Source organism: Giraffa tippelskirchi, chromosome 5 (genome assembly GCF_054371585.1).
Source record: "Giraffa tippelskirchi isolate mGirTip1 chromosome 5, T2T-mGirTip1v1.2.pri, whole genome shotgun sequence".
Taxonomy (NCBI): Eukaryota; Metazoa; Chordata; class Mammalia; order Artiodactyla; family Giraffidae; genus Giraffa; species Giraffa tippelskirchi.
The window spans coordinates 171,915,922-171,935,141 of NC_137279.1; the positions used below are offsets into that span (position 1 = coordinate 171,915,922).

At 44.1% G+C, this 19,220-nt stretch overlaps 1 protein-coding gene across 8 annotated transcripts in view; it reads left to right on the top strand.

Annotated features, from left to right (window-relative positions):
* LOC145504408 (BEN domain-containing protein 5) overlaps positions 1–19,220 on the top strand; it is a 1,377,102-nt gene that overhangs the window by 1,306,594 nt on the left and 51,288 nt on the right. For 7 of the 8 annotated variants that reach the window (XR_014052189.1, XM_081485144.1, XM_081485143.1 and 4 more), the window contains 2 exons: positions 4,566–4,718; positions 5,762–5,924. Coding sequence is in view for 7 of the 8 variants with exons in the window: in XM_081485144.1 (XP_081341270.1) it covers positions 4,566–4,718; positions 5,762–5,924 (316 nt within the window). In the remaining variant the exon portion in view is untranslated. Of the gene's footprint in view, positions 1–4,565; positions 4,719–5,761; positions 6,044–19,220 lie in introns of all 8 variants that reach the window. The other variant, XM_081485149.1, reaches the window with a different exon arrangement.

Here is a 19,220-nt window from a genome sequence, read left to right on the forward strand (position 1 = left end):
CCATCCCTCTAGGTTGATAGAGCCTCTGTTTGAATTCCCTGAGACATACAGCAAATTCTCATTGGCTCTCTATTTTACATATGGTAATGTTAAGTTTCCATGCTGCTCTCTCCATACATCTCAGCTTCTCCTCCCCTCTCCCCATGTCCATAAGTCTATTCTCTCTGTCTGCTTCTCTATCACTGCCTTGAAAATAAATTCATCAGTACCATCTTTCTAGGTTCCATATATGTGTGTTGGTATACAAGATTTATCTTTTTCTTTCTGACTTACTTCACTCTGTATGATAGGCTCTAGGTTCATCCACCTCACTAGAACTGACTCAGATATGTTCCTTTTTATGGCTAAATAATATTCCATTGTGTATATGTACCACAACTTCTTTATCCATCATCTTTCGGTGGACATCTAGGTTGCTTCCATGTTCTAGCTACTGTAAGTAGTGCTGCAATGAACATTGGAGTACATGTATACTTTTCAATTTTGGTTTCCTCGGGATATATGCCTAGGAGTGGGATTGCTGGATCATATGGTGGGTTTATTCCTAGTTTTTTAGGAATCTCCATACTGTCTTCCATAGTGGTTGTATCAATTTACATTCCAACCAACAGTGCAAGAGTGTTCCCTTTTCTCCATTCCCTCTCCAGCATTTATTGTTTGTAGACTTTTGGATGATGGCCATTCTGACCACTGTGAGATGATATCTCGTTGTAGTTTTGATTTGCATTTCTCTAATAATGAGCATCTTTTCAACAACTGACAAAGGATTAATTTCCAAAATATACAAGCATCTCATAGAACTCAATACCAGAAAAACAAACAACCCAATCAAAAAGTAGGAAAATGACCTAAACAGACACTTTTCCAAAGAAGACATACAGATGGCTCCCTGCAATCTTGATTCCAGGTTGTGCTTCATCCAGTCCAGCATTTTGCATGCTGTATTCTGCATTTAAGTTAAATAAGCAAGGTGACAATACACAGCCTTGATGTATTCCTTTCCCAATTTGGAACCAGTCCATTGTTCCATGTCCAGTTCTAACTATTTCTTCTTGACCTGCATACAGATTTCTCAGGAAGCAGGGAAGGTGGTCCGGTATTCCCATCTTTTGAAGAATTTTCCACAGTTTGTTGTGATCCACACAATCAAAGGCTTTAGTGTAGTCAATGAAGCAGAAGTAGATGTTTTTCTGGAATTCTCGTGGTTTTTCTATGATCCAACGGATGTTGGCAATTTGATCTCTGGTTCTTCTGCCTTTTCTGAATCCAGCTTGAACATCTGGAAGTTCTCAGTTCATGTACTGTTGAAGCCTAGCTTGGAGAATTTTGAGAATTATTTTGCTTGCATGTGAGATGAGTGCAATTGTGTGGTAGTCTGAACATTATTTGACACTGCCCTTCTTTGGGATTGGAATGAATATTGACTTTTTCCAGTCCTGTGACCACTGCTGAGTTTTCCAAATTTGCTGGCATGTTGAGTGTAGCACTTTTACAGCATCATCTTTTAGGGTTTGAAATAGCTCAACTGGAATTCTATCACCTCCACTAGCTTTATTGGTAGTGATGCTTCCTAAGGCCCACTTGACTTCACATTCCAAGATGTCTGGCTCTAGGTGAGTGATCACACCACCATGATTATCTGGTCATTAAGATCTCTTTTGTATAGTTCTTTTGTGTATTCTTGCCACCTCTTCTTAATATGTTCTGCTTCTGTTAGGTTCACACTGTTTCTGTCCTTTATTGTGCCCATCTTTGCATGAAATATTCCCAGGTATCTCTAATTTTCATGAGAGATCTCTAGTCTTTCCCATTCTATTGTTTTCCTCTCTTTCTTTGCATTGATCACTGAGGAAGTCTTTCTTATCTCTCCTTGCTTTTCTTTGGAACTCTGCATTCAGATGGGTATATCTTTCCTTTTCTCCTTTGCCTTTTGCTTCTCTTCTTTTCTCAGCTATTTGTTAGGCCTCCCCAGAGGACCATTTTGCCTTTTTGCATTTCTTCTTCTTGGGGATGGTTTTTATCACCGCCTCCTGTACAATGTTGCCAGCCTCTGTTCATAGTTCTTCAGGCACTCTATCAGTTCTAATCCCTTGAATCTATTTGTCACTTCCACTGTATAGTCATAAGGGATTTGATTTAGGTCATACCTGGTCTAGTTGGTCTAGTGGTTTTCCCTACTTTCTTCAACTTAAGTCTGAATTTTGCAATAAGGAGTTCATGATCAGAATCACGTCAGCTCCTAGTCTTGTTTTTGTTGACTGTATAGAGCTTCTCCATCTTTGGCTGTGAAGAATATAATCAATCTGATTTTGGTATTGACCATCTGGTGATGTCCATGTGTAGTGTCATCTCTTGTGTTGTTGGGAGAGAGCGTTTGCTGTGACCAGTGCATTCTCCTGGCAAAGCTCTGTTAGCCTTTGCCCTGCTTCGTAAGAATAAGGGGTCCCTCTAATTGACTTTTGAACCATGTAAATCAATCAATATTATTCACTTCTGGTTATTTAAAGTCGAATCAGATCAGGTTCTAGGTGTCGGGATGGGGCAGTAGAAGCCAGTCCAAAATGGTTTTCCAAGGATCCAGGTTCTAATTCTTGCTCCTTCACTAACTCACTCCCAGCTTTAATCAGGCAACCTCCCCACCCTGAGCTGATCTGGGAAAGGTCAGAGAAACTGGTTTCCAATTGAGCCCACACCTAGAGCTATCAACTGCGATTTTTTCCTTCCACATTTTTTAAGTCATCTCTCTACCGCCTCCTTTCCTCTGCAGCTCATCAAAAGCTCAGAGGAAAAAACAGACAATTGAAGAAAATAAAATTGCAAAGATGACTTTTATAGGGCTCCTGTTGAATCATTGTGTATTCCACCTTCAAAGCTGAAAATGATGAGTTTAATATCACACAGAGCTGTGCATCTTGTATCTCTCAGAAGGCAGTTTATGCCACCCAGAGAACTGGGAGCTCGGCAAGACACAATTTTTCACTCCAAGTCTGAGGCAAATGAAATGACAGACATCAGGCCCACAGTCTAGAAGCAACATGGTTTTCATTTGGTCTTAACTTCGTTTGAAAGTGTCCCACAGAGGGAGAATTCTTCTAAGCATGGATTTTTCTTCTTTCCCAGGACTGAATGCTAGAAAGTGGATGGAAAGGTGACCAGGTTTTGCCTTGGCTGTTTTTAGTGTTGCTCGTTGATGGTATTACATTAACTGTGCAAACGGGTCAGGAGACCTGGGTTTCAGTCCCATTTAGGCCATGAACTTGGACAAGTCCCTTCCCCAATGGAGGCCCCTGTTACTCTCAGAAATTATTAACAGATATAAATCAGACTGATATACAAGAAGAGAAAGTCAGATTTGAGAGATATTGAAGTACTAAGGGCCTGTGTGCTACATGCATGCTCTGTTGTTAAGTCATGTCCTGCTCTTTGTGACCCCATGGGCCGTAGCCCACCAGTCTTCTCTGTCCATGGGATTCTCCAGGCAAGAATACTGGAGTGAGTTGCTATTTCCTTCTCCGGGGGATCTTCCTGACCCAGGGATCTAACTAACCTGAGTCTCCTGCATCTTCTGCATTGGCAAGCAGATTCTTTACCGTTGAGCCACCTGGGAAGCCCTCTAAGGGCCTGAAAGTTCCCCAGTTCCTGCCAGTCCATTACAGTGTCTGAAGTTATCCCTCTGAGTGGTTTATTTAGTCATTCTGCATCTGGCTACTGAGCATCCTTCATGAACAGGCACTGGGTTCTTTCCAGACACTCTTTCTACTTTCAGGGAGCTCATAATTGAGAAGGTTAATATATAATATCATATCAAGGTAGGGAGTGCCTTGAATAGGGAATGTGAGCAGAGAGCAGAGAAAGACTAGTTACAATCATCTTTATAAATTGCAAGGTTACTTATCCCATACACTATATACTACTGTGGAGTAGGTGTGGCATCATGAAATGAGGTTAAATAGCAGAATTAACTAAGATGTCCTATGTTAAGCTCCCAGAATGGAATCTGGCATTCATTAACTATGCAGTAAATGATAGTAATGACTGTTACTGAGTTGGATTCCCACTCTAACTCTCCGAGGTTGGGATTAAAATACCCGTTTTGCAAATAAAAATTTCAAAGAGGGTACATGATTTAATTTACCCCAGACTCCCTCTGTTAGAAATGACCCAGTTGGGGCAAAACCATTAGCAGGCCCAATGTAAATATAATAACGTTATCTGAAGGTATTTCTCATTAATCAGAGACACAAATTCTGCTAAAGCCTTTAGTTATGAATGTGTTTACTGTTCTGGGTAGGCAGCATTACTTCAGAAGACCTCGAAAGAGGACTGCTAATGGCAGTGCTCTGAGACCTTGAAGACAGATGGTGTTCAAGATAAGGAGAAATTGATCCTCGCGGCTCTCAATCCCTCACATTGCTACAACTGAGTAGACAGAGGGCTAGCTCAAAAGGAAATGGGGTGTGTGTGTGTGTGTGTGTGTGTGTGTGTACGCGCACTGGCGCACGTGTGTGTGTTTAAGGCAAACTCTGTGGCTCTGACATCTCATTTGTTATCCTTTCTCTCAACAGAAAACAAGCCTGGAGTTTTATATCGACATCCACGCCCACTCCACCATGATGAATGGTTTCATGTACGGCAACATCTTTGAGGATGAAGAGCGGTTCCAGAGGCAGTCGGTTTTCCCCAAGCTCCTCTGCCAGAACGCCGAGGACTTTTCCTACGTGAGTCAAGAGTTGGCTGTCAGCCAGCCCCAGGTCCCCTCCCCAGACCACCCCCTCCTTCCCATTGCCACCCTGTCTTTCACTGAGTTAGATTTGCTTTAACATTCACAGAACACCTACTTGTGCTGTGTCTTGTGTGGGTGATAAAGACAGACGTAAACAAGCTCTGCCCATGCCCACAAGCAGCTTGTCACCTGTCAGGGAGAGGGACTCTTGGGAAAGATCGCCCTCGCTTTGTCTGAGGAGCTGGCCTTTATTTAGCTGATCTGACTTCAGCTTTAACAAGAGAAGAAACTCACTGAGCACCTCCCAGAGTCAGGCCCTGGCCCTGATGTCTGCTTTCACGGACCTCTGGCATTTGTTCTCTTTGTTGTTGTTGTGCAGTTGCCAAGTCATGTCCGACTCTTTGCGACCCCATGGACTATAAGAGGCTCCTCAGTCCTTGGCTATATCCCAGAGTGTGCTCAGCTTCATGTCCATTCAGTCAATGATGCTATCTAACCATCTTATCCTATGCCACCCCTTTCTCCTTTTGCCTGCAATCTTTCCCACCATCAGAGTCTTTTCCAATGAGTCAGCTGTTTGCATCTGGTGGCCAAAGTATTGGATCTCAGCAACAGTCTTTCCAATGAATATTCTGGGTTGGAATGACTGGTTTAATCTCCTTGCACTACAGGGGACTCTCAAGAGTCTTCTCCACACCACATTTCAAAAGCATCAATTCTTCGGTGCACAGCCTTCTTTATGGTCCAGCTCTTACATCCATACATGACTACTGGAAAAACCATAGCATTGACTATATTCACCTTTGTCATCAAAGTGATGTAAATGGAAGTTACTAACCTAAGAACCATGCTGGATGCTTTCATTTAATTGTCTATGTAACCCATCCTTATAGTAATCCTGCAAATTGGGATTCATATCAGACTTTTCAGATGAGGAAACTGAGACCCATAGGTGCTGTAAGATTCGCTCAAGGTCCCATAGCCTGCAGGGGTGAATCTCCAGCCCTGATTCTCTTCTCCTTTCTTTGTCTCTCACAGTCCAGCACATCCTTTAACCGGGATGCCGTGAAGGCAGGAACTGGCCGTCGCTTCCTCGGTGGGCTGCTGGACCACACTTCTTACTGCTACACCCTCGAGGTTTCCTTCTACAGCTACATCATCGGCGGCACCACAGCTGCTGTGCCCTACACGGAAGAAGCTTGTATCCTTGGCAGGTTCCCCTTTCCCCTCCCCCAGCCCTGGGCCAGCTCACATCCAGCTGAGAGTACCCAGGTCTGCCAGGATTTACTAGGTGCCTCAGGAATCTGGTCTCCAACTCAGGTGAGGGCTGAGACCCTGGGGTGAGTTTAGATATGGATGGTTCTGCTGGTGTCACCTCTGGTGCACCCGCTTACCTCCTGCCCTCCCAATGGACACCCCTCCCCATATGCCTCTGCTACACCTCAAGTATTCCTCAGGAACCTGGACCCATGACCCACCCATACCTGTCCTGGCCTATCTTTCTCTCTCTCCTCTGCCCCCAATAAGAGAGTGAGTCTTCCATCATCTAAGGTATGTAAGCACACAGGCCAGAAGCTCATCCTGAGCCAGTTGAGAAAGACCTTGACTTCGTCTTGATCTCCTCTTTCTCACTCTGAATATATCTTTTTTAGGTTTTTAAAATTTGGGTTTTTAAAAAATTTTTATTGAAGTATAGTTGATTTACAATGTTGTGCCAATCTCTGCCATACAGCAAAATGACTTGTATAGATACACATTTATGCATTCTTTTTTAAAGTATTCTTTCCCATTATAGTTTATCCAAAGAGATTGGATATAACTCCCTGTGCTATACAGTAGGATCTTATTGCTTATCCATTCTAAGCATAATAGCTTGCATCTACCAGTGCCAAACTCCTGGTCCATCCGCCTCCCTCCTCCACCCTCTTGGCAACCACAAATCTGGTCTCTAGAACAAATCTCTTTTTACCTTCCATCTTTCTGTGCTCCAGCTCCCCCCCCCTTCCTTCTGCTCACTGCTTTCTCTTTTGCCTGTCCCCACCTTGTCCCATCTCCTTCTGTCTCTCCCTCTTACTTCATTTGATGCGTTCCTCCTTCCCTCCTCTATTTTCTCCCCCCTCCACCCTCCTTTCTTGTCTCTCTCCCCTCAGCCTCCTTCCATCTTCCCCACCTTCCCCACCTTCCCCACCTTCCCACTCATCCTCTGAGCATCTTTCTCTCTGCCTTTGCATTTCCTTTGCCAACTCACTTTTCCTCTTGGCTTACTTATAAAATGTCCACAAGAACCCCAAAGTGTGTCATGATGAAACTAGAGGTCACCTTCTAGCTTGCTTGATTTTTTAGGGATTGTTTAGTAATTCTAGGTTCCTGGGTGTTGATTTTCATTTCAAGGTCACTACATAAGGGGTTGTGTCTGATTGTGACAGTTTCTGCTTATCTTTACCCTTTTGTTTTGGATTGACCCATGTCTCCTTTCTGAACATTGAGTTTTCTCAGAGAAAGAATTATAGTTGATGGAGAAGAAAGGAAAAGGATGATATTAACTCTCTGTATACAGACTCTGTCTCCCCAGAAGTGGGCATCCTCCTTTCAACCATGCGGAGAGTTTATGGAATTATCATCACACTCTGTGCAGGAAAGCTTCCTTTCTGGTCAGGACATGACTCAGCGCTAGTCCATACCATCTGTTGCATCCTCGTGGCTCAGGGGTGAGCCAGTGACCAAGCAGGGAACAGGGAGGGCAGGGTGATGTCCTCAGAGGGAGGGGAAAGTAGTTGGCAGACCAGGTGTTAAACCAGTATTCCAGATCCAGTACAACAATGTAGAAATCGTGGTAAGAACTGGGGGAGAGTCCCCTCACAGTCACTTTGAAGCCTGCTTTAATAACCACCTGACACACAGACCAATGGAGTAGGCTCTGCTCTACATCGGAAAACCCTTGCTTTCCAAAGTTCTGGCCATCTCTATGTGCCACAGTGCAACCCTCCCCCACCCCCACCCCCCGCCACACACACTTGATAGTGTGCTGCACATGGCTTCCCCAGGACCCACTGACTGCTGTGCTCCACACCTAGACACATTCCACACTGCCCATACCTAGCTCACCTTTGATGTCAGGGCAAAGGAAATAGAAGGAGTTGCCTGGAAGAAGAGTTTGAGCATGTGCACCTAAGGGATCCCACGTGTGACTCATCTCAGTGAGATGAGGGTCCCTTCAGAGGTGGCCTGTACTTAGTTTGTGGCCAATGTCTGATGTCCAATTTGATGGGTTCTCCTACCCTATCTCAGCAACTCCAATATGCTTTTGTGTTGGAAAAAATGAATTTCTTGGCAGAATGTCCCTCCCTTGGCCCAGACCCAGGGTTTCCTCCCCTCAACACCCAACCCTTGTTCATCAAACGTTAGCACACCATTAGTGCATTCTAGGAATCCTACTAAGCACTGGGGTAAAATATTGACCAAGAAGCCTTGGTCCCTGACTCACAGAACTTCTGGTCTACTTGGGGAGCTGGAAAAAGGAAAAGCACACTTATAATCTGTATAGTAAGTCTTGTTGTGGAGGAATCCCAGAGAACCATGGGAAATGTCCATTTAAAACTATATACACCACCATGTGTAAAACAGATAGCTAGTAGGAAGCTGCTGTATCACAGTAGGAGTTCAGTTCATATTCTGTGTTGACCTGGAGAGATGGGATGGGATGGGATAGAGGGGAAGGCTCTAGAGGGTGGAGATACATGTATGCACATAGCTGATTCACATTGTTGTACAGCAGAAACTAACACAAAATTGTAAAGTAATTATACTCCAATCAAAAAAAAAAAACACAGTGGGTGTCTGCCATAAGCTAGGTAAAGTTCTAGGCACAGGGGTTGTATTCATAGCAGTGAACATACTAAAGACAAAAGTGTCTACACATAGGGGTAGGAAGAGGCTCAAACACAGTTTCAGTAAGTCAGGGAAGTCTTCACAGCAGAAGTGACATCTAAACTGACTTTTTAAGATTGAGTAGAAATTAGGCAGATTGCCTGGGGTGGGTTGTTGGAGGGACAGCATCGCAGACAGAGAGGGGAGGCAAGAAGATGGGGTATAGAAGCTGTGACAGGTGCATTATGGCTGAAGGACTGCAGATGCAGGAGATGAGACCAAAATGGCAGCCTGTGAGGAATTTGAACTAGAAGGAACATGAAGGCAATGGAGAGCAGTAGAAGGGCTTTAAAGAGCAGTGGGAAGCCTCTGGCTGCAGTGGGAAGGACAGATTAGCGAAGGCTGTAGGCAGGGGCATGCTGGGAGCTGTTATGACAATCCAGCTGGGAGATGACTCAGAACTAGACTTGAGTGGTGCCATGCAATGTTTAGAATATGGAATTGAGAAGACTTGGTAAACGTTTGGATGGCAATGTTGGTGGGGACCAGGAGCTAGTGACAGGAAGGGGCACAGTGTGGTGGGTAGTGAGATGGAGCGGGAGCAGAAGAGGCCATTGTGCTGTTGGAGCCACTCAGTCTTGTCTGCCATCCAGGGGACAAGAAGAGGAACCTGGAGTTTCTCCAAGGACATGCAGGCCGAGTCAACACACACAAGCATGATTTAACCTAGTTCTTGTTTGAAATGCATTTAAAAAAAAAAAGCCTTCATCTCCTCAGAGGGAGACTTCAGGCAGACAGATTGTGATCCTTGTTGGCTGTTGGCTTCGTGTCCCAATCAGAAAAAGAAATTACATGGTCTGATAGGAATGGCAATATGGTCTGGGAGGATGTCCTCCAGACTGGGAGTCAGGAGACCTGGATCTGATGACAATACCAGCATCATCCCTGAGCGCGCCCTTCAGCAAGTCCTCCAACCTCCCTGAGGCGAGCTGTCTCTTTCACAAAGGCACCAAGAACCTTCCTGCTGTCTTAACCCTTGCAATGGGAACTCCATAGAGATACTTGTGAAAAGAGAACAGACTTTCCATTTAGACAAATAGGGTTTGAATCCAGGTTCAGGCATTCACTGGTTGTGTCACCTTGGGCGAGTTATATAACCTCACTGTACCTCAGTGTCCTTGTCTGTAGCAGGAGGACCTAGTTAACACTTAACCTCACTAAGTTGCATGGAGGTTAAATGAAATAATGTATAGGAGTGTGCCCCTTAGGCTTTAAATATTAAGCTGACTCATTGGAAAAGACCCTGATGCTGGGAAAGACTGAGGGCAGAAGGAGAAGAGGGTGGCAGAGGATAAGATGGCTGGATGGCATCACTGATACAACGGACATGAACTTGGGCAAACTCCGAGAGATAGTGAGGGACAGGGAGGCCTGGCTGCAGTCCATGAGGTCTCGAAGAGTCGGACACAACTGGGCGACTGAACACCAACAATTGATTAGATCATCAGAACAGTAAATGAGGACTCACATTTATGTAAAAGAAAATAGCTGGGGCTGGTAGAGCAAGAGGCCAGGGGCTGCGCTGGTAAGGTTCATGGGGCAGAGGGTCTTGGTGGGGTCATCACAATTGAGGACCTAGACCTCAGAACACCATCTGATTTACACAGTGAGTGGGTATGTGCAGTTCCCATGGTGAAGTTTTTTATGTCTGTCACCTAGAGTGTCCCCTTCCCAGCCTTGGGAACCACAGAGGCCACATTAGCTATCAGAAGATGCTGGGTGAGAGGAAGACCAGGGAAGGGCTGGGGGAGGCAGGGAATCCTGAGGGATGCCTCACCAAGGCCCACAATAGTGTCCACCTCCTCACACTCCAGACCATGTGTATCAGTGTTAGTCGGTGTTAGTCGCTCAGTGGTGTCCAACTCTTTGCAACTCCATGGACTATAGTCTGCCAGGCTCCTATGTCCATGGAATTCTCCAGGCAAGAATACTGGAATGGGTTGCCATTTCCTTCTCCAGGGGATCTTCCTGAAACAGGGACTAAACCTAGATTTCCTGTATTGCGAGCAGATTATTTACTGTTTGAGCCACCAGAGAAGCCCAGAACATATGTATCTGTCAGCTTAATTTTTCTCTCTGGAAAAGCCCCAGCTAAACATTACCAAGCTCTTGCTCTCTGACTCTCCTTCTCTACTATATGAAGATAATATAGCAATGGACACAGTCACTGATGCTTCCCTAGCTGTGTGACCTTGGGCTGGTTACCTCACCACTCTGAGCCTGTCCCCCCGTTTGTAATATAAAAATAATAATACTGATTTTGCACAGTTATCAGAGGAGTGCAATGATACAAATCCCCTGGCCTGCCTGACACCTGATAGGTACTCAACAAATGTTATTCTGTCCCCAGTTTTCTCAGCCCCGTGCAGACTGCATGACTTTCCTTCCAAAGATTATCCTTTAACCAGATGATCTTGAAAGCCAGCAACCAGGGCTTGAATATTATTTTTTCTTTTAAAAATTATTTAACTAATTTTTTAATTGGAGGATAATTGCTTTACAATGTTGTGTCGGTTTGAATCTTGATTCCATCACTATTACTGGGTAGCTTCAAGCAGGCCCTGTCCTTTTTCTTAGGCTCACTGTCTGATATTTCCAACCTGTCAGAGCTGCAGAATGAAATTATATGTGGACTTGCCTCTATTCTGGTCCCTTCCAGCTCTGATATTCTAAGATTTTGCTGATTCTAAAACTAAAACTTTGTAATTCTCTGCTTAGATGAATTCTTAATATCAAGAATCCACAGTTGTGACATATGTGAGTCTTAAGATTGAGTGACTCCGTAGGCGTGAGTTTCAGTCTCACAGGGAAAATCAGTACGAAAGTGTCCTAGACGATTGATTAAGCCAAGACGACGCTACTTTCATTCTTTAGTTAAAGGGTTCTTAATTGCGGGGCTTATAGATGGGCTTTAAGAAAAGCCTATGAACTGTCTAAAATTTATGCAAAACTGTGAATAAAGATGCAGAGTTCATTTTCTGGGACGAAGATTGATAACTTTCAACAGAATCTAAAAGAGAGCCATGCTTAGAGTCTGCTGCCCTGGCTGGTGGCCTCTGTCCAGGCCATGGCAAGAACACAGCGCTGGTCAGTGTTGTAGGTGTGAGTCCTGCTTTGGGTCTCTCTAGCTGAGGGCCCTAATTAGTTATTTAACCTCAGTTTCCTCATCCAGAAAGTGAGGATAATGATTATTTACCCTATAGGGTTGTTCTGAGTGTTACATGGGAGAAAGCAGATAAATAACAGGGCATTTACTCAGAGCCATTAAACATTAGTCCCCTCGCCTCCCTTCCCATGGTTTGTTGTTTTTGTTGTTGTTGTGAAATGTTAAATTCCTGAGAATTTTGGGCCATTCTTCAGCAAACCTTATTTACATTTTATTGGCCTGCCAAGTAATAAATATGCTCTGTTCAAACGATGTTTTAAAAAAGAGAGAGTGAGAGAAAGGCTAAACTGGAATCATAAAATAACCCAGAGTTTCTCTGGCCTTTGTTTATGGTCTGGTTTCAAGCCAAAAGGAAATAGCTCTTTGACATATGGATGAGAAAAACATTGGGAACAGAGACCGAGGGTCCTAAGTAGACTATTTTCCACACACACTTATAGCTGTGGACACTTTGAAATCAGAAAATGCTGGCTCTAGGAGAAGGAAATGGCTGTGTGGCCGAGAGAAAATGCAGAGATTTAGAATTCAGTTAGTTGTCTTGGTTTCAATTCACAGCCCACTCTGTGCCTTGCACAGGTCCTCTGAAGCGTATAGCAGACATTGGAGATACCATTTATTTACTCATCCATCACATGAAACTCACTAGACACTAAAAATAGGGAGATGAATAAGGCGTGGTCCCTGCCTTCAAGAAGGAGGCAGTTTTGAGAGGAGAGGAAGCAGCACAGAGGGGTAAGTGATCAGCCAGAGGGAAGCTCTGCTGGCTGGGGACTCCCATGGGAGCTCTCTAACCATGCAGGAGTGTTGGGGAAGAAGAGGGAAGAATGGCTTCCTGGAGAAAGAGAAACTAGGTCTCAGACCTCCAGAATGGCTGTGATGCAGGCAGGAGAAGAGGGTGCAGCTGCCTTCCTGGCAGAGGGAGACATACAGGAGAGAGCCCAGATGCCAGAGAGAGGATGTACATCCAAGGTATTGGAAGGTAGGAAGTTGGGTTGGGCTAGAAACAGCAGATGATAAATAAATATAGGCAGAACCAGACCATGAATAGAAGGAAAAAGATTTGTGAACTGTGTAACAGGAACATTAAACAAGCTGTACACACAAGGTACAATTATGAAATATGTTTTGTCTCCTGTTGACCCTGCAGATAGATGCATATGTATTCTACATATAAATCTAGAGATACAACAGCTCTTGCAGACCCTGTGACTTCCCAGTCACTCTCAGGAAATTAAAAGTTTTCTAATTAATTCTGGTCACAAGACAGTCTCAGTTCAGCAATGACTGTGTCTGGTTCAATCAAAGCCATTGAACCTTTTCAAAGCTAAAACCTTCCCATCCTCTAGCTCAGGCCTCAGACAGGTGCTCCGGGCGACTCCTGTTTCCCTGACTTGACTTCCAGCCCTTTACCCCATCTGGCTGCTGCTGCTACTGCTAAGTCGCTTCAGTCGTGTCCGACTCTGTGCAACCCCATAGACGGCAGCCCACCGGGCTCCGCTGTCCCTGGGATTCTCCAGGCAAGAATACTGGAGTGGGTTGCCATTTCCTTCTCCCATCTGGCTAACCCCAGATGTTTACCCCTCTGAGGTTAAGCAGGATCAGGGAAAGGGGGAAAGGGAAGGGAAGGTCTTGGGTGACAAGTGCTCCCAGAGAGGGCCTGGGCAATGCCTATGAGCTTCCTCAGACACATCAGCCCCGGGGCTAGAGAGCTGCTGATGGGGCAAGGGTTCCCTTGTCCTTGGTTCTCCGCTTCAGTCTCTTGTGATCCAATAGTTCACCTCCATTGGGGCACTATGCCCTCTAGTGGCCCTCTTGTCTAAAGGAGAGCTAAAGCTTGCAAATCTTGTTTTCTGGTTTCCAAGTCCTGCCTGGTAACTTCACATATTTGTGGGATCTGCAAAAATTGGTATAGATGATCTTATTTACAAAGCAGAAATAGAGACACAGATGTAGAAAACAAACATGGGTACCAAAGGGGAAGTTGGGGATGGGATGAATTGGGAGAGTGAGATTGACATACATACACTATAGATACTATGTATAAGATAGAAAACTATTCGTCTTCCCTGGTAGGCCAGACAGTAAAGATTTCCCTGCAATGCAGGTAACATGGGTTCAATACCTGGTTTGGGAATATCCTCTGGAGGAGGGCATGGCAACCCACTCCAGTATTCTTGCCTGGAGAATCCCCAAGGACAGAGGAGCCTGGTGAACTACAGTCTATGCGGTCACAAAGAGTTGGACACGATGGAGTGACTGAGCACATGGAACTCTACTCAGTGGAAGGAAATCTGAAAAAAGAGGGGCTATATGTGACATATCAGTTCAGTTCAGTTCAGTCGCTCAGTCGTGTCCGACTCTTTGCGACCCCATGAATTGCAGCACGCCAGGCCTCCCTGTCCATCACCAACTCCCGGAGTCTACACAAACCCATGTTCATAGAGTCGGTGATGCCATCCAACCATCTCATCCTCTGTCGTCCTCTTCTCCTCCCGCCCCTAATCCTACCCAGCATTACGGTCTTTCCCAATGAGTCAACCCTTCGCATGAGGTGGCCAAAGTATTGGAGTTTCAGCTTCAACATCAGACCTTCCAATGAACACCCAGGATTGATCTCTTTTAGGATGGATTGATTGGATCTCCTTGCAGTCCAAGGGACTCTCAAGAGTCTTCTCCAACACCACAGCTCAAAAGCATCAATTCTGCGGCGCTCAGCTTTCTTCACCGTCCAACTCTCACATCCATACATGACCACTGGAAAAACCATAGCCTTGACTAGACGGACTTTTGTTGGCAAAGTAATGTCTCTGCTTTTAAATATGCTATCTAGGTTGGCCATAACCTTCCTTCCAAGGAGTAAGCGTCTTTTAATTTCATGGCTGCAGTCACCATCAGCAGTGATTCTGGAGCCCCAAAAAATAAAGTCTGACACTGTTTCCACTGTTTCCCCATCTATTTCCCATGGAGTGATGGGGCCAGATGCCATGATCTTAGTTTTCTGAACGTTGAGCTTTAAGCCAACTTTTTCACTCTCCTCCTTCACCTTTATCAAGAGGCTCTTTAGTTCTTCTTCACTCTCTGCCATAAGGGTGGTGTCATCTGCATATCTGAGGTTATTGATATTTCTCCCGGCAATCTTGATTCCAGCTTGTGTTTCTTCCAGCCCAGCGTTTCTCATGATGTACTCTGCATAGAAGTTAAATAAGCAGGGTGACAATATACAGCCTTGACGTACTCCTTTTCCTATTTGGAACCAGTCTGTTGTTCCATGTCCAGTTCTAACTGTTGCTTCCTGACCTGCATACAGGTTTCTCAAGAGACAGGTCAGATGGTCTGGTATTCCCATCTCTTTCAGAATTTTCCACAGTTTATTATGATCCACACAGTCAAAGGCTTTGGCATAGTCAATAAAGCAGAAATAGATGTTTTTCTGGAACTCTCTTGCTTTTTCAATGATCCAGCGGATATTGGCAATTTGATCTCTGGTTCCTCTGCCTTTTCTAAAACCAGCTTGAACATCTGGAAGTTCACGGTTCACATATTGCTGAAGCCTGGCTTGGAGAATTTTGAGCATTTCTTTACTAGCATGTGAGATGAGTGCAATTGTGCGGTAGTTTGAGCATTCTTTGGCATTGCCTTTCTTTGGGATTGGAACGAAGACTGACCTCTTCCAGTCCTGTGGCCACTGCTGAGTTTTCCAGACTTGCTGGCATATCGAGTGCAGCACTTTCACAGCATCACCTTTGAGGATTTGAAATAGCTCAACTGGAATTCCATCACCTCCACTAGCTTTGTTCGTAGTGATGCTTTTCAAGGCCCACTTGACTTCACATTCCAGGATGTCTGACTCTAGGTGAGTGATCACACCATCATGATTATCTGGGTCGTGAACATCTTTTTTGTACAGTTCTTCTGTGTATTCTTGCCACCTCTTCTTAATATCTTCTGCTTCTGTTAGGTCCATACCATTTCTGTCCTTTATCGAGCGTATCTTTGCATGAAATGTTCCTTTGGTATCTCTAATTTTCTTGAAGAGATCTCTAGTCTTTCCCAATCTGTTGTTTTCCTCTATTTCTTTGCACTGATCGCTGAGGAAGGCTTTCTTATCTCTCCTTGCTATTCTTTGGAACTCTGCATTGAGATGGGAATATCTTTCCTTTTCTCCTTTGCTTTTTGCTTCTCTTCTCTTCCCAGCTATCTGTAAGGCCTCCTCAGACAGCCATTTTGCTTTCTTGCATTTCTTTTCCATGGGGATTTTCTTGATCCCTGTCTCCTGTACAATGTCACGAACCTCTGTCCATAGTTCATCAGGCACTCTCTCTATCAGGTCTAGTCCCTTAAATCTATTTGTCACTTCCACTGTATACTAATAAGGGATTTGATCTAGGTCATACCTGAATGGTCTAGTGGTTTTCCCTACTTTCTTCAATTTAAGTCTGAATTTGGCAATAAGCAGTTCATGATCTGAGCCACAGTCTGCTCCTGGTCTTGTTTTTGCTGACTGTATAGAGCTTCTCCATCTTTGGCTGCAAAGAATATAATCAATCTGATTTCGGTGTTGACCATCTGGTGATGTCCACGTGTAGAGTCTTCTCTTGTGTTGTTGGAATAGGGTGTTTGCTATTACCAGTGCGTTCTCGTGGCAAAACTCTATTAGCCTTTGCCCTGCTTCATTCTGTACTCCAAGGCCAAACTTGCCTATTACGCCAGGTGTTTCTTGACTTCCTACTTTTGCATTCCAGTCCCCTATAATGAAAAGGACATCTTTTTTGGGTGTTAGTTCTAGGAGGTCTTGTAGGTCTTCATAGAACCGTTCAACTTCAGCTTCTTCAGCATTACTGGTCGGGGCATAGACTTGGATTACCGTGATATTGAATGGTTTGCCTTGGAAACGAACAGAGATCATTCTGTCATTTTTGAGATTGCATCCAAGTACTGCATTTCGGACTCTTTTGTTGACCATGATGGCTACTCCATTTCTTCTAAGGGATTCTTGCCCACAGTAGTAGATATAATGGTCATCTGAGTTAAATTCACCCATGTGACATATAGCTGAATATATATCTTACGTGTAGCTGTACAGTAGACCCTAACACAACACTATAAAACAGCTATACTCCAATAAAAAATTTATAAAAAAAGAATCAGCAAAAAAAAAAAAAAGTGGTATCTACAGACTTGAGATCTCAGCTAAAACCAAGACTAGTACAGTTCCATCTTAATAGCATGTTCCAATATCTAATTGATAGAATTTCTATTGATTGCCTGGGTAAAGGAAGAAATCAAAGAAGCCCCGTTTCCTGACTTGAACAACATGGGAGATGGTGGGGCCAATCATTTAAATACAGAGTATTAGAGAAAGGGGCTGGAGAGGGGAATATTCTGAGCTTGGTTTAGACAGTGTTAAGTGTAGGGAGCTCATGTGACATACAAATGGAGACATCTGATAGGCAGATGGGTCTATGAGCCAAATGTTCTGGGGAGATAGCTGGGTTTCGGACAGACTTTTCAAAAGCTACCGTAGAGTCATAATGAAGGAAGTAATTTTCTTGGTGTGCACAGTCAAGGTGGACTTTCCTTTAAGTTGGTGAAAAGAGTGCTGGGCTGGGAGTCACGATCTCAGTTCCGGATGGCTTCTGCCTCTCCCTGCTCTCATAAAGCTGTGTGGCCTTGGTTAAATCACTTTACTTCTCTGGCTAAAGCCTGTACTAGGCAGACCCTCAGTGACTGAATGAATGAGAGAATGAATGAAATGGAAACAGACCTCATCAGCATCTACTAGTTGGCTCACTAATAGAACAGTGAGTTACCAGAATATGTATGTGGGCTGAGGTGGTTAGCAGGAGGAGAGGGGTACTGCCTTAATTTTCTTTCTTGGGGATGAGGCTTCATTTTTTAGGCACAATAGGAAGCAGTCAGGTCTGACTTGATGGGTGGCACAGAAACACACCCAGGTACTTCTCAGTTCCTGTTTTTGATGGCCAAAGTCAAGCCTTTGTTAAGATTCATAAACAAGCAAACAGAAAACACTTCAACAAGAAGGCTTTGGTAACAGGAGACTAAATGGGACTGAAACCGGTTGGATTTGTTTTCCCCCTCCCTGCAGATATGGACTAGAATTTGGTCCTTAAATATGAATGCTTAATGAATGACTGGCAGAGTAAATGAATGACTAATAGTAGTAGTATTCATGGTAAAAATAATAATGTTGAGATAATGCTTCATGAGATGGCTCAGGCTCCCTGCATTGGAGGATTGGCTTTGCCTCCAATCTGCCATGTAGTTTGGGGAATTTGTTTCCCTTTGGGTTCAAATTTTTCTATGTTTAGATTAGAAGTTGAAGATCTCCAAGTTTATTTCCAAATCATTAGATAGGTAGGTAGGTATATAGATAGATAGATAGACAAATAGACTGACAGTCAGATACAGAATCATTTGATTTTTGACCTTTGAGATAAGTCCCTTTTACATATAGGGAAAGTAAAGCCCAAGAAAGTCCAATAACGTGCCCCAGGCTGCTCTCTCAATTCTGCCTGGTAGACTTTGTCTTCCTTTTTTCCCTGCTCTGCCATCAGCCCAGTTTCCCTCCACTTCCAGGAGGACAAAACTCTACAGAGCCTGGGGCCCACTAGCCAGCTCTTAACCATCCTATAGCCCCGCTGTATGTAACCCTGCCCCCCAGCCTTGACATGTTTGCAGTTTCCCATCACCTGGACGACAAGAGCCAAGCTGCCTTGCTCTTCATGAATCCTGCCTTGACCCTTCTGCTTCCCACCTGCTGAGTCAAGTGTGCCTTCTGCCCAGGGCTGAAAAACCTAAATGTCACTACCTTCCCCCAGCCTCCCTCATCCCCCTAAATGAGGTTTCTAAGCGTTTTATCTGCTGTTGTCAAGTTTATAGTCATAATTTGAAATGCTGTTAATATTACTGACAGCAGAGAGTTACAAATTACAAAGTTGTAAAGTTGCTTTATGGTGATAACTGTCAACCTTCACTAGCAGCGCTGCAAGGCTCCATGGAAACCAAGTTGATGATAAAAAGAATTGATATTGTCTCAGGATTATGACTGTTAGCTAATGGCCGGAGAAATCCTGGCGGGTTCTTAAGTAACTTGAACATGTTTGCTTCTATTTATGTTCACTTGCACACTTACATATACACTTACCTGTGTTTCTATTATCTTATTATGCAAATGTAGGAAGAGACACCAAAATAGAAGGACTTTATCCTAAATCTGTTCCAACCATTTGCAGATTTGGGTCTTTGACCAGCTCTAATGATACTGAGTGGGGCTATCTGCCACATTGTAGGTACTTAATAAATAATTGTTGAATGGATGAATGCCTAGAACACTTGAAGGGCTTAGGCAATATTAAGAACAAAGGTATTGAAAAAAAAATCTGT